Source organism: Argopecten irradians, chromosome 3, assembly GCF_041381155.1.
Source record: "Argopecten irradians isolate NY chromosome 3, Ai_NY, whole genome shotgun sequence".
NCBI classification, from domain to species: Eukaryota; Metazoa; Mollusca; class Bivalvia; order Pectinida; family Pectinidae; genus Argopecten; species Argopecten irradians.
Genome location: NC_091136.1, coordinates 64,439,982 through 64,455,996, shown reverse-complemented (window position 1 = coordinate 64,455,996; position 16,015 = coordinate 64,439,982). Strand labels below are relative to the sequence as shown.

Below are 16,015 nucleotides of genomic sequence, written 5' to 3'. Positions count from 1 at the left end.
ATCTCATGTTTTATATGAATATCTTGTTTCTGTATTTGTGTATAATTGATAGATCTCATGTTTTATATAAATATCTTGTTCCTGTATTTGTGTGGAATTGATAGATCTCATGTTTTATATGAATATCTTGTTTCTGTGTTTGTGTAGAATTGTTAGATCTCATGTTTTATATAAATATCTTGTTCCTGTATTTGTGTGGAATTGATAGATCTCATGTTTTATATGAATATCTTGTTTCTGTATTTGTGTAGAATTGATAGATCTTGTGTTTTATATAAATATCTTGTTTCTGTATTTGTGTAGAATTGATAGATCTTGTGTTTTATATAAATATCTTGTTTCTGTATTTGTGTAGAATTGATAGATCTTGTGTTTTATATAAATATCTTGTTTCTGTATTTGTGTAGGATTGATAGATCTTGTGTTTTATATAAATATCTTGTTTCTGTGTTTGTGTAGAATTGATAGATCTCATGTTTTATATAAATATCTTGTTTCTGTGTTTGTGTAGAATTGTTAGATCTCATGTTTTATATAAATATCTTGTTCCTGTATTTGTGTGGAATTGATAGATCTCATGTTTTATATGAATATCTTGTTTCTGTATTTGTGTAGAATTGATAGATCTTGTGTTTTATATAAATATCTTGTTTCTGTATTTGTGTAGAATTGATAGATCTTGTGTTTTATATAAATATCTTGTTTCTGTATTTGTGTAGGATTGATAGATCTCACGTTAGTCGGCTGGATACTGTTGTTTCTGTGTCGGAATCTGGACCACACGTTTGTTGGAGGATCAAATGGTGAAGATCGTCAGATCAAACGGGATAATGGTAAGACACAAAAATGTTGATTTACAATTATTTGAAAATATAAACAGTAATTTGATACAAATATTGTTATGAGTACACAGACACTAATATCTAATAAATCAATAAATAAATAATTTGTAATTTGTTTCTATGGACAATTCAATAAGGTGCAAAATTATGAAAATTCAAACCTCAGGTTTGTCTTCAAAATATAAGCCTGTTTTAGTGAAGAATTGAATGCCATTGGTACTCCCTAAGCTATCTATGAAGTTTACTCCAGTGGCATGATCTTATACATTGCACTGTGTAGAGTTACTTTGTAAAAGTACACTTTTGATATTGTCATCAAAGTGTTTGTGGTAGGTAATGTTTTATTATCTTTACCCCACAGGCAATAGTTTACCAAATAGATGGAACTTCATACAAGGAGACCACAATTCTGCCCAAAATAAAAGTAAGGTGAAGAGTTCCAAGGTTTATCGCTGGTCCATGCACAAGCGCCTGCTGCACCACAAACAGAAGCTCATGGATCTTCAACAGGCCCAGAAAACATTCTTTAACTCTGACAAATCACTGTCAGGCAGCAGTACCTCTCTCCTCAAACAGCAGGAGAAACAGTTCCGTAAGGAGCTATCTCAGTACGCCTCCAAGGTAAGGATAAAAAGGCCACTGTACCATCAACATATGGTAATGACAGATTCTCTAGGAAACATTTGCTGTGCATGCATGGGACCAATAAATTTTGTGACAAATCCTATCAACTAAGCACTTTCTAAATAAATGTAATGCTGATTTAAATGTATATACTCTTTGTTGAACAGTATGTCAACAAAATTTTCCAGATGAGGTCCAATGTGGACGCACTGCGTAAACTACCAAAGATGGAGGAGTCTGCGGGTGCTAGTAAGGGTAATGGAGACTTTGATCCTGAGGGCGTCCTCGTGTTACCGAAGGACAAAACTCTCCGGGTGGTACGAGGACTCATGGCTCTTCTCCTCAGCATGGACTTCACATGTAATGTTGACCTGTTTCTAGTCACATGCAAGGTAAGTCTATTACAATGTTTATCTTTTTCAAAGATTACTCAGCCAGTATTGGGACTAATTCATGTACTACGTGACACCCGATAATGTTTGTGTGGGACTAGTATCTTAAGTGGTGATGGGATGTGAAATGTTACTCTTTGTAATCTTCATGTTATCAGATATCACGTGGTACATGAATGATTCCCATTTCTTTGTTTTAAATCTTCTTATGGTTTTTCTTTGAAACACAGACATTTTGTTTAATAACAGAGTGATTTACTCATGAAAAAAAAAAAAAAAGTTTTATAAAATGTTATAATTTGAATGACTTACACTAAATGTAATTTGAACTATTGACACTGAATCTAAGATCTTGGTTAATTTGTGACCCAGGTGCTTGCTACTATATGTGTAACAACACGGCCAGCAATCACACTGTCTGAGGCCATGGGGCAGGAGCAGTTGGAGAAACTTATCCTTCTGGCATCTAACATGGAGTTCAGTCACAGCAACATCAGCTGGGGAGGACCGTGGGCTGGCCATGCTATCACATGTCTATTACAGGATATCCTTGATGGTACACTTATCCTCTCACCTTTGTGGGGGCCAATACATATATTGGGAGCTGAAGATATAGGGAATCACACTTATCCTCTCACCTTTGTGGGGGCCAATACATATATTGGGAGCTGAAGATATAGGGAATCACACTTATCCTCTCACCTTTGTGGGGGCCAATACATATATTGGGAGCTGAAGATATAGGGAATCACACTTATCCTCTTACCTTTGTGGGGGCCAATACATATATTGGGAGCTGAAGATATAGGGAATCACACTTATCCTCTTACCTTTGTGGGGGCCAATACATATATTGGGAGCTGAAGATATAGGGAATCACACTTATCCTCTCACCTTTGTGGGGGCCAATACATATATTGGGAGCTGAAGATATAGGGAATCACACTTATCCTCTTACCTTTGTGGGGGCCAATACATATATTGGGAGCTGAAGATATAGGGAATCACACTTATCCTCTCACCTTTGTGGGGGCCAATACATATATTGGGAGCTGAAGATATAGGGAATCACACTTATCCTCTTACCTTTGTGGGGGCCAATACATATATTGGGAGCTGAAGATATAGGGAATCACACTTATCCTCTTACCTTTGTGGGGGCCAATACATATATTGGGAGCTGAAGATATAGGGAATCACACTTATCCTCTCACCTTTGTGGGGGCCAATACATATATTGGGAGCTGAAGATATAGGGAATCACACTTATCCTCTTACCTTTGTGGGGGCCAATACATATATTGGGAGCTGAAGATATAGGGAATCACACTTATCCTCTCACCTTTGTGGGGGCCAATACATATATTGGGAGCTGAAGATATAGGGAATCACACTTATCCTCTCACCTTTGTGGGGGCCAATACATATATTGGGAGCTGAAGATATAGGGAATCACACTTATCCTCTTACCTTTGTGGGGGCCAATACATATATTGGGAGCTGAAGATATAGGGAATCACACTTATCCTCTTACCTTTGTGGGGGCCAATACATATATTGGGAGCTGAAGATATAGGGAATCACACTTATCCTCTTACCTTTGTGGGGGCCAATACATATATTGGGAGCTGAAGATATAGGGAATCACACTTATTACATATATTGGGAGCTGAAGATATAGGGAATCACACTTATCCTCTTACCTTTGTGGGGGCCAATACATATATTGGGAGCTGAAGATATAGGGAATCACACTTATCCTCTCACCTTTGTGGGGGCCAATACATATATTGGGAGCTGAAGATATAGGGAATCACACTTATCCTCTTACCTTTGTGGGGGCCAATACATATATTGGGAGCTGAAGATATAGGGAATCACACTTATCCTCTCACCTTTGTGGGGGCCAATACATATATTGGGAGCTGAAGATATAGGGAATCACACTTATCCTCTTACCTTTGTGGGGGCCAATACATATATTGGGAGCTGAAGATATAGGGAATCACACTTATCCTCTTACCTTTGTGGGGGCCAATACATATATTGGGGAGCTGAAGATATAGGGAATCACACTTATCCTCTTACCTTTGTGGGGGCCAATACATATATTGGGAGCTGAAGATATAGGGAATCACACTTATCCTCTTACCTTTGTGGGGGCCAATACATATATTGGGAGCTGAAGATATAGGGAATCACACTTATCCTCTTACCTTTGTGGGGGCCAATACATATATTGGGAGCTGAAGATATAGGGAATCACACTTATCCTCTTACCTTTGTGGGGGCCAATACATATATTGGGAGCTGAAGATATAGGGAATCACACTTATCCTCTTACCTTTGTGGGGGCCAATACATATATTGGGAGCTGAAGATATAGGGAATCACACTTATCCTCTTACCTTTGTGGGGGCCAATACATATCTGCAAACTAATATTTGGAGCTGAAGATATCGGGAATATCTTTTATCCTATGTTTGATTTGTTTTATATAAATGGTTCACCTAGAGATAACTTTGTATAAGCTATAATTTTCAAAGATTATAGCTATGTATTTCAAAACCTCCAAAAAACTGTCCATTGAAACAAGGAAATAAATGATTCTGTGCCCTGAGTAATGAATGTGACCTGTAAAAGTTTGTGCATTATAACAATGTTTGTTTGATAGCCTGAATAATATTTTGTTGTACTGTAGGAGAAAAGTTCTATCCCTCTAACAATGACACTACAGAGTTAACTGAGGAATGTATCAGTACTATGACAGAGACAGACGACAGCTTACCAAGTAGTGTCGGGCTGCCAACCATGGAGGACAGTGAATCTGGGGCTGAAACACAAGGTATCTGTTAGGGAAACTATAATGTTGTCACTTTATACAAAAAATTAAATCAAATATGAATCTTTCATCTAAGTCAGATTTAATTATGGTCATAGTTAGGTTTCAGTAGGATTAAACCGTCAATTCTTTGTAGATGCTGACTCGTCTGAGAGCAAAGATGATTCAACAAAGATGAATTTCGACAAGGAATCATCCATGATGGTTGACCTGCTGTTGAATGGAGAGGAGGAGTATGAAGAATCGGCTGCCAAGTTACATGCCTATGTGACGGGCCATGTCAACAAACCTCCACCACCCCCCATGTCTCCCTATGAAACACCAATACCAACCACCAGTCTCAACGGGGCTCTGGAAATGAATTCATCAGGGTATATATTTATCCTCTTGGTATAGTATAAACTAAACTTAAAATTGTGATCTATTTTGATCATACTTTTTAGGTTGTCACCAATTCACTCTTAGGTATTAACTGCAGCAAATGAATTTTGTAAGGCAGGTTAGGCCAAAGTTTGATCAGCATTTTCAGCAGACAATATTTGGCAGCCCTTTATGTCACTATTTCATCACTATGCAATAGCTAATACAGAGGAACTTGGTTGATACGAACTCAGAAAATTCGACAACCGGGCTTAATACGAAGTACTTTACCGGTCCCGGCCAAAGTTCCTCTTTATCTTTGTTTACAAACTAGGAAAATTCGAATTAGGAAAACTCGAAAATTTGGATAATACAAAGTAAATTTCTGGTCCAAATGACAAAAATAATGCTTTGAGCTTTTTAGCTCACCTGGCCCGAAGGGCCGGTGAGCTTATGTCATGGCGCGTCGTCCGTCGTCCGTCCGTCCGTCGTCCGTCCGTCAACATTTCCTTTAAATCGCTACTAGTCATAGAGTTCTGCATGGATTGTAACCAAATTTGGCCACAAACATCCTTGGGGGAAGGGGAACAGAACTTGTATAAAGTTTGGCTCTGACCCCCCGGGGGCAGGAGGGGCGGGGCCCAATAGGGGAAATAGAGGTAAATCCTATAAATCGCTACTTGTCCTAGAGTTCTGCATGGATTGTAACCAAATTTGGCCACAAACATCCTTGGGGGAAGGGGAACAGAACTTGTATAAAGTTTGGTTCTGACCCCCCGGGGGCAGGAGGGGCGGGGCCCAATAGGGGAAATAGAGGTAAATCCTATAAATCGCTACTTGTCCTAGAGTTCTGCATGGATTGTAACCAAATTTGGCCACAAACATCCTTGGGGGTAGGGGAAAAGAACTTGTATAAAGTTAGGCTCTGACCCCCCGGGGGCATGAGGGGCGGGGCCCAATAGGGGAAATAGAGGTAAATCCTATAAATCGCTACTTGTCCTAGAGTTCTGCATGGATTGTAACCAAATTTGGCCACAAACATCCTTGGGGGAAGGGGAACAGAACTTGTATAAAGTTTGGCTCTGACCCCCCGAGGGCAGGAGGGGCGGGGCCCAATAGGGGAAATAGAGGTAAATCCTATAAATCGCTACTTGTCCTAGAGTTCTGCATGGATTGTAACCAAATTTGGCCACAAACATCCTTGGGGGAAGGGGAACAGAACTTGTATAAAGTTTGGTTCTGACCCCCCGGGGGCAGGAGGGGCGGGGCCCAATAGGGGAAATAGAGGTAAATCCTATAAATCGCTACTTGTCCTAGAGTTCTGCATGGATTGTAACCAAATTTGGCCACAAACATCCTTGGGGGAAGGGGAACAGAACTTGTATAAAGCTTGGCTCTGACCCCCCGAGGGCAGGAGGGGCGGGGCCCAATAGGGGAAATAGAGGTAAATCCTATAAATCGCTACTTGTCCTAGAGTTCTGCATGGATTGTAACCAAATTTGGCCACAAACATCCTTGGGGGAAGGGGAAAGAAACTTCTATAAATGTTGGCTCTGACCCCCCGGGGGCAGGAGGGGTGGAGCCAATAGGGGAAATAGAGGTAAATCCTATAAATCGCTACTTGTCCTAGAGTTCTGCATGGATTGTGACCAAATTTGGCCACAAACATCCATGGGGGAAGGGGAACAGAACTTCTATAAATGTTGGCTCTGACCCCCCGGGGGCAGGAGGGGCGGGGCCCAATAGGGGAAATAGAGGTAAATCCTATAAATCGCTACTTGTCCTAGAGTTCTGCATGGATTGTAACCAAATTTGGCCACAAACATCCTTGGGGGTAGGGGAAAAGAACTTGTATAAAGTTAGGCTCTGACCCCCGGGGGCATGAGGGGCGGGCCCAATAGGGGAAATAGAGGTAAATCCTATAAATCGCTACTTGTCCTAGAGTTCTGCATGGATTGTAACCAAATTTGGCCACAAACATCCTTGGGGGAAGGGGAACAGAACTTGTATAAAGTTTGGCTCTGACCCCCCGAGGGCAGGAGGGGCGGGGCCCAATAGGGGAAATAGAGGTAAATCCTATAAATCGCTACTTGTCCTAGAGTTCTGCATGGATTGTAACCAAATTTGGCCACAAACATCCTTGGGGGAAGGGGAACAGAACTTGTATAAAGTTTGGCTCTGACCCCCTGGGGGCAGGAGGGGCGGGGCCCAATAGGGGAAATAGAGGTAAATCCTATAAATCGCTACTTGTCCTAGAGTTCTGCATGGATTGTGACCAAATTTGGCCACAAACATCCTTGGGGGAAGGGGAACAGAACTTCTATAAATGTTGGCTCTGACCCCCCGGGGGCAGGAGGGGTGGAGCCCAATAGGGGAAATAGAGGTAAATCCTATAAATCGCTACTTGTCCTAGAGTTCTGCATGGATTGTGACCAAATTTGGCCACAAACATCCATGGGGGAAGGGGAACAGAACTTCTATAAATGTTGGCTCTGACCCCCCGGGGGTAGGATGGGTAGGGCCCAGTAGGTGAATTAGAGGTAAATATTCGAATTCCTTCAGAAAAGAAACAATGAACCTGTATTTAGAACATTACTTGGCATTACAAACCAGGTGAGCGATACAGGCCCTCTGGGCCTCTTGTTAGAATTAACATAATTCACCAGACACCGGTGATAGAGTTGACATGCTCAGTGTTACTTTCTGTATAACTTCCTATGAACACATGTGGTTCGGTTACGTAAGTTATGCCTGCTATTTATATGTGCGTGTAAAATTGGTTGTAACTGCTGAATCAATATTTTTGATATATTTCGGTTTTATAAGCTCACCTGGTCTGAAGCGCCATTGAGCTTATGTTATGGAGGGGCGTCCGTCGTCCGTCTATCTGTCTGTCAACATTTACTTTAAATCGCTACTTGTCATAGAGTTTTACATCGATTGTAACCAAATTTGGCCAGAAGCATCCTTGGGAGAAGGGGAATGGATTTGCATAAATTTTTGCTCTGACCCTCTGGGGGTAGGAGGGGCGAGGCCAAATAGGGGAAATCCTTTAAATAGCTACTAGTCATAGAGTTCTACATGGATTATAACCAAATTTGGCCTGAAACATCTTTGGGGGAAGAGTTACAGAGTTTTTATAAATTTTGGCTCTGACACCCCCAGGAGCAGGAGGGGCGAGGCCTGATAGGGGAAACAAAGGTAAATATTTCAATTCCTTAAGAAAAGAAACAATGAACCTGTATTCAGAACATAACTTGGCATTACAAACCAGGTGAGCGATACAGGCCCTCTGGGCCTCTTGTTGTTTTAATTTTGCAACCACCATCGACGATTTTAACATCTCCCTTGCTTACATCGTTTTACGACATGGAACTAGTAGATCTATATACAGACTAAGTAAAGAGATTGTCAGTAGACTTGAGAACTCGCTTAATTCGAACACTCGGATAACTCGAAGTTTTATCTCAGTCCCTTCGAGTTCGTATTTACAGAGTCTAAGAATAATAGAATAATAGTATAATAGAAATTATTTCAGAAATTTCTTTATTAATTATGATTTTCTGTGTTTTAGAGTGTTTTCTGCAGAGATGGAAAAGGTGGAAAAATTAATGGTTCAGAAGCTAATAGGTCAAAATAAACAAATGGCTGAGATGACAAAAGGAGACAAAACGCTGTCGAATACTGGCACCACTCTTCAACAGATGCCGTCACTCCTCGGCTCCACGATATCTGCTTACCCCGGAAGTCTACGCTCTAGTGTGATGGCTATTGTCCAGGGAATGTCTACAGCCATGGACGCCAGGCTAGAGTTTGGACTGGAAACACATGCTGAAATCAGACTCAAGGTCAGCTCTCAAACAGATCTGTTTATATGCTCCTACATATATAGTGTTACCTACATTAGTCCTATCCCATCTTATACCAATGATTCTATCTTGATTTTATATTGAAACAGGATCGTTTACAGGTATGAACATTTGCTCCAATTCATCTTTAGTTAATAAGACAAAATAGTAGAGAACATGTAATCATGACATTACTGTATAATTACTAATATTTGCGGGGCTTTAGTTGCACTAAATTCGCAGATTCACCCAAATATGCTAAATTTGATACCTCCCGAAACTGTCAGTAAATGACGCTTTCAAAGGCTACAAAAAGATTCGGGGAAAAAAATTCCCTGTGAATAATTTCCAAACAGTAAATCACAAAATTTTACCACCACCACTACATTTAAAGGATTTGTGCAGTCAAAAATGATAATTTCAGTTTATGCTGGAAATGGCTTTATTAGCATGTGTAGAAACCTCTCCGTGATGTTTCAAATACTCTAATTTATGCTCAAATAGCAGGTATCTTCATAATCCACACAAAAATAAAAGTTTCGGATTTTGTGTCGAGGAGTTCAGCAATGAATAAGCTTTAATTAGATAATATTTTCCTGTAGTCTGTAAGTCTATCTTTGATACATTATGAATTGCAAAGTTTGTGACTCTAAAATGAAATTTTACGTAACAATTTAAGAAATCCTTGATTAAAGCATCAAGGATATGATGCCTGACGTACGTACACACCGATGATTGATCATTACAAACATTGTGTTGTGTGTTGTTAACCGAATATATTGAGATACATTTATTACAATACCGTAAAACGTTTCAACATGTGGTAGAAAGAATTTATTTTTGATATTATAAAAAATCAAAATATTGAGATATAAAGCAAAACAAACTACATTTTTCAGACGAATAGATACACCGATATAGATATATAATTAGCCATGCCTTTGGTTTGATGGTTATGTAATACCAAGACCAGGATGTTGTTTACCTGTACACAACGCCATTCATCGAACTCACCTGTAATTACCTGGCCGCGGGCAATTTGCTATTCGGAGGACTATATCGGGTAATTGCTATTGTCTTACTGACAACCAGGTTAGGACATCCGCTAATTGGATTGTGATTTGAATTATGGAAACCTCATACATCTATGCTCTGGGGTTTTTATTGTCACCTCGATCTAGCTCCTTTTCTTAAAATGAATATGTAAAAGCAAATGGAAATAAAATATCCCTGATCATACCTAGGAATATATATTACAGATATATATATATGTCGTACACAGGTAAAACAATAATGGAAATTGACTTATTCAGAAATAAAAATGGTTCTAAGAACTATTTCAACTAAAGGTTTAACATTGAAAATTATTCCAGTCTAGTACTGTAATTATGGGATCGTGGTATATAGCAATCATCCGTAATTTCTAACGTATTGGTAAAAATTCCAAGCATGTATGTACAAGAAGGGTTACAACATTACCAGTATACTTATATATAAATATACTTATTCAAATATACTTATTCAAATATCACTAAGTGTATTTTTAAAAAGATACAAGATATTATGTCTATTTATAATGCCTGTATACATATATGATATATATATTTCATTTTTCATTTGAACACTATGTTGTTACTTTTTGGATTATACGATAAATGTTCATATCATTCTATTAAATCTTGGTATGATATACAAAAGGATCGACAATGAATATACTATTTTAAGGATGTAGTATAATTTTGAAATAATGAATTTAAATCTACACTTATACTGTAATTTAGAAACATATATCAGAAATATCATTGATGTATTTCTGCTTTTTAGTAAACGTTATGGATAAAGTTTCAAAGGCAACAATATAGATATACATGTAATTTTCAGTATAAGATTGGTACTGTTACTCCAATATCACATAACTGATAACCGTCCACATTTTATTTTTACTCAAAAACTGTGCCGTGTTTGCATCGTTAAAGCAGAAGTTTGAAATAAAAACACGGATTCTAGATATATTCATGCTAAATTTTGGATTTTACTCGTAAAAAGATAGTGTTAGATTATAATGTTTTTTTATTACACAGAAATTTACATTATATGCTATCTAAATCTCAGTCCAGACTGATCCGAACATCATTTTGATATCGCTGTCAAATTGGACTGATTATCTAATCTAAAGTTAGATATATGCTTGTTTGAATGTTTGAAATGGTGTAAATGGAATGTTTTGAAACTGAAAATATCTATATCATAAAGCTAGAATAACCATTTACTCAAAAATCTCAAATTGTAGATCTAACATATACGTTTATGTGCTGTATAGATGTATAGTACTATGCTTCTTGTGTAGCCGCGGACTACAGTGACATCACAAGACCATGTGACCGGCTAGCTCATTATCCCTGAACCATAGTCGACACTACCCGTAAATCACGACCAAAACCAACCGATAGCGCTAAAAGCTAGGCGATTCAATGGGTGGGACCTAATTTTTCATTCATCCAAAGCAATATCCTGACGTATTATCAAAAAAAAAAATTTGGCTGCACAAATCCTTTAACTCAGTAGTTATTTTACACAAGAGACACTGTCTATTACCACCACTACATTTAACTAAGTAGTGAGTGTACACTAGAGACACTGTCTATTACCACCACTGCATTTAAAAAAAAAAGTAGTGAGTATACACTAGAGACACTGTCTATTACCACCACTACATTTAACTCAGTAGTTAGTATACACTAGAGACACTGTCTATTACCACCACTACATTTAACTCAGTAGTTAGTATACACTAGAGACACTGTCTATTACCACCACTACATTTAAATCAGTAGTTAGTATACACTAGAGACACTGTCTATTACCACCACTACATTTAACTCAGTAGTTAGTATACACTAGAGACACTGTCTATTACCACCACTATATTTAACTCAGTAGTTAGTATACACTAGAGACACTGTCTATTACCACCACTACATTTAACTCAGTAGTTAGTATACACTAGAGACACTGTCTATTACCACCACTACATTTAACTCAGTAGTTAGTATACACTAGAGACACTGTCTATTACCACCACTACATTTAACTCAGTAGTTAGTATACACTAGAGACACTGTCTATTACCACCACTACATTTAACTCAGTAGTTAGTATACACTAGAGACACTGTCTATTACCACCACTACATTTAACTCAGTAGTTAGTATACACTAGAGACACTGTCTATTACCACCACTATATTTAACTCAGTAGTTAGTATACACTAGAGACACTGTCTATTACCACCACTACATTTAACTCATCTCAGTAGTTAGTATACACTAGAGACACTGTCTATTACCACCACTACATTTAACTCAGTAGTTAGTATACACTAGAGACACTGTCTATTACCACCACTACATTTAACTCAGTAGTTAGTATACACTAGAGACACTGTCTATTACCACCACTACATTTAACTCAGTAGTTAGTATACACTAGAGACACTGTCTATTACCACCACTACATTTAACTCAGTAGTTAGTATACACTAGAGACACTGTCTATTACCACCACTACATTTAACTCAGTAGTTAGTATACACTAGAGACACTGTCTATTACCACCACTATATTTAACTCAGTAGTTAGTATACACTAGAGACACTGTCTATTACCACCACTAATTTAACTCAGTAGTTAGTATACACTAGAGACACTGTCTATTACCACCACTACATTTAACTCAGTAGTTAGTATACACTAGAGACACTGTCTATTACCACCACTACATTTAACTCAGTAGTTAGTATACACTAGAGACACTGTCTATTACCACCACTACATTTAACTCAGTAGTTAGTAGGACACTGTCTATTACCCACTACTTTAATCAGTTATATACATAGACACTGTCTATTACCACCACTACATTTAACTCAGTAGTTAGTATACACTAGAGACACTGTCTATTACCACCACTACATTTAACTCAGTAGTTAGTATACACTAGAGACACTGTCTATTACCACCACTACATTTAACTCAGTAGTTAGTATACACTAGAGACACTGTCTATTACCACCACTACATTTAACTCAGTAGTTATATACACTAGAGACACTGTCTATTACCACCACTACATTTAACTCAGTAGTTAGTATACACTAGAGACACTGTCTATTACCACCACTACATTTAACTCAGTAGTTAGTATACACTAGAGACACTGTCTATTACCACCACTACATTTAACTCAGTAGTTAGTATACACTAGAGACACTGTCTATTACCACCACTACATTTAACTCAGTAGTTAGTATACACTAGAGACACTGTCTATTACCACCACTACATTTAACTCAGTAGAGTATACACTAGAGACACTGTCTATTACCACCACATAACATATTTAACTCAGTAGTTAGTATACCACTAAGAGAACACTAAGACACTGTCTATTACCACCACTACATTTAACTCAGTAGTTAGTATACACTAGAGACACTGTCTATTACCACCACTACATTTAACTCAGTAGTTAGTATACACTAGAGACACTGTCTATTACCACCACTACATTTAACTCAGTAGTTAGTATACACTAGAGACACTGTCTATTACCACCACTACATTTAAACTCAGTAGTTAGTATACACTAGAGACACTGTCTATTACCACCACTACATTTAACTCAGTAGTTAGTATACACTAGAGACACTGTCTATTACCACCACTACATTTAACTCAGTAGTTAGTATACACTAGAGACACTGTCTATTACCACCACTACATTTAACTCAGTAGTTAGTATACACTAGAGACACTGTCTATTACCACCACTACATTTAACTCAGTAGTTAGTATACACTAGAGACACTGTCTATTACCACCACTACATTTAACTCAGTAGTTAGTATACACTAGAGACACTGTCTATTACCACCACTACATTTAACTCAGTAGTTAGTATACACTAGAGACACTATAACCTAGAGACACTGTCTATTACCACCACTACATTTAACTCAGTAGTTAGTATACACTAGAGACACTGTCTATTACCACCACTACATTTAACTCAGTAGTTAGTATACACTAGAGACACTGTCTATTACCACCACTACATTTAACTCAGTAGTTAGTATACACTAGAGACACTGTCTATTACCACCACTACATTTAACTCAGTAGTTAGTATACACTAGAGACACTGTCTATTACCACCACTACATTTAACTCAGTAGTTAGTATACACTAGAGACACTGTCTATTACCACCACTACATTTAACTCAGTAGTTAGTATACACTAGAGACACTGTCTATTACCACCACTACATTTAACTCAGTAGTTAGTATACACTAGAGACACTGTCTATTACCACCACTACATTTAACTCAGTAGTTAGTATACACTAGAGACACTGTCTATTACCACCACTACATTTAACTCAGTAGTTAGTATACACTAGAGACACTGTCTATTACCACCACTATATTTAACTCAGTAGTTAGTATACACTAGAGACACTGTCTATTACAGACCATGCTGTCCTTACACACGGAAAATGTACAGCAGGCCTTCTCTTCCTCTTTACCTGTGCCTCCCTCTCGTGGTGTCAGCGTAGAACAACAAAGTACCCCCTCTACTACTGATGACGACCTGTCTGAAAGTAGAGCTAATGTACCAGAGGTAAGTCTTAGTTTTACTCAATGGAACATGATAATATCTGGTTAAATGTGATATGTATTATGATGTTAATATCAGTTTTTAAGGCCATTTGAAATGTATGAAATATGAAAAATGTAATTCTGAATTTAATTTTAATCTTTTTTTTGTAGAATTCATCATCAGCGATGTTGAGTCAGTGTTATGCTCATCTGTTTAATAATCTAATTCCCCAACATACAAACCTGGATGCTCTACTCCAGCTGTGGCTCACCTTGAATGGTGAGGGTGGTTCAGAAGGAAACACTTCTCAATTGGCCTTTGACCCCAGTAGGACCCCACTGATCCTATTAAGTGCTACCTCGATGGCTAACATGCTTGCCCTGGTGAATGCCACACCAAGCTTGCCAGTGTGTACATGGGTACTTGTTTTCCAATCGCTCACGCTGTTGGCAAATCAGAAGACCCGCCTCCATCCCCTGGGGCCTGAACAATCCATGGTCATTCCCATGTTGGCTGAACGTAATCTGATGGCAGTCATCACTAGATTCCTGTCTGGGACCTCAGAGTATGGACCCATCGCATCAGCTGCCCAGTTTTCACAGGTTAGTAAACCTAGGTCACATGCTGTGAAGATTCTAGTTTTAGATAAAAGCGTCTTTGTCATTATGAATTAATGTAAATTTTAGGTATCATTATGACATTATATCAGCTAGTGTATGAATCTAATTGTTCTTTTCTTCCAGGTTGGACCTTCAGCTACCAAAAGTTTTTATGAGTTTTTACTGAGGCTTTTAGTGAAATGTTCAGCGGATAATCTCAAAAACCTGAAGGAGTTGATGCTGACATTGGTGTATACTCTCTGTGCTGAAAGGTAAGGTTGCATTAAAGCACAATGATAGATATGCTAGAGCACCCAATGAATGTTACACACTAATGCATGTCAAAAATATGACAACTAATGCTTATATTTACATTTACATAGTCGTTCTTGCTATAAAAAGAAAATGGGTGCAAAAAAAGTATGAAAATAAAAGTTATACGTTTGTATAGTGAAAAATATTATTTGATGGAACAGCCAACTATTTGGAGGGAAAGAGTTGAGTCCTTGCAACTTCCTGTGTGTTGGCAGGGGCAACCGACTAAACAATAACAGTAGATGAAATAGTTCCATTGATAAAACAGGATACACAATGATACATACAGCATTTCAATCCATTTCAAATATTTTCATAAGAATATGTTTCTGTATTGATCAATTTTCAGAATATGTTATAATCTTCAGTGAATTATCATACTGCCGTAATACCCAGCCTTTTCTTGACCTTTGGGACTCTAATTGTGGTATTAGTACACCAGAGCCTAACTGCCAATGTAAATACTGGAAAATATCATACATTGGGCTCAGTAGTAACATATAGGTACTGTGCTGTGGTAATGTAAATATGAAA

General features: G+C 38.1%; 1 protein-coding gene across 2 annotated transcripts in view; it reads left to right on the top strand.

Moving 5' to 3' along the window:
* The window catches only part of LOC138319354 (baculoviral IAP repeat-containing protein 6-like), an 88,184-nt gene that overhangs the window by 39,208 nt on the left and 32,961 nt on the right, over nt 1–16,015 (top strand). For both annotated transcript variants that reach the window (XM_069262443.1, XM_069262442.1), the window contains exons 24-33: nt 720–833; nt 1,204–1,463; nt 1,655–1,858; nt 2,231–2,414; nt 4,560–4,703; nt 4,837–5,071; nt 8,635–8,908; nt 14,439–14,588; nt 14,738–15,169; nt 15,311–15,438. In XM_069262443.1, the coding sequence (XP_069118544.1) occupies nt 720–833; nt 1,204–1,463; nt 1,655–1,858; nt 2,231–2,414; nt 4,560–4,703; nt 4,837–5,071; nt 8,635–8,908; nt 14,439–14,588; nt 14,738–15,169; nt 15,311–15,438 (2,125 nt within the window). The remainder of the gene's footprint in view (nt 1–719; nt 834–1,203; nt 1,464–1,654; nt 1,859–2,230; nt 2,415–4,559; nt 4,704–4,836; nt 5,072–8,634; nt 8,909–14,438; nt 14,589–14,737; nt 15,170–15,310; nt 15,439–16,015) is intronic.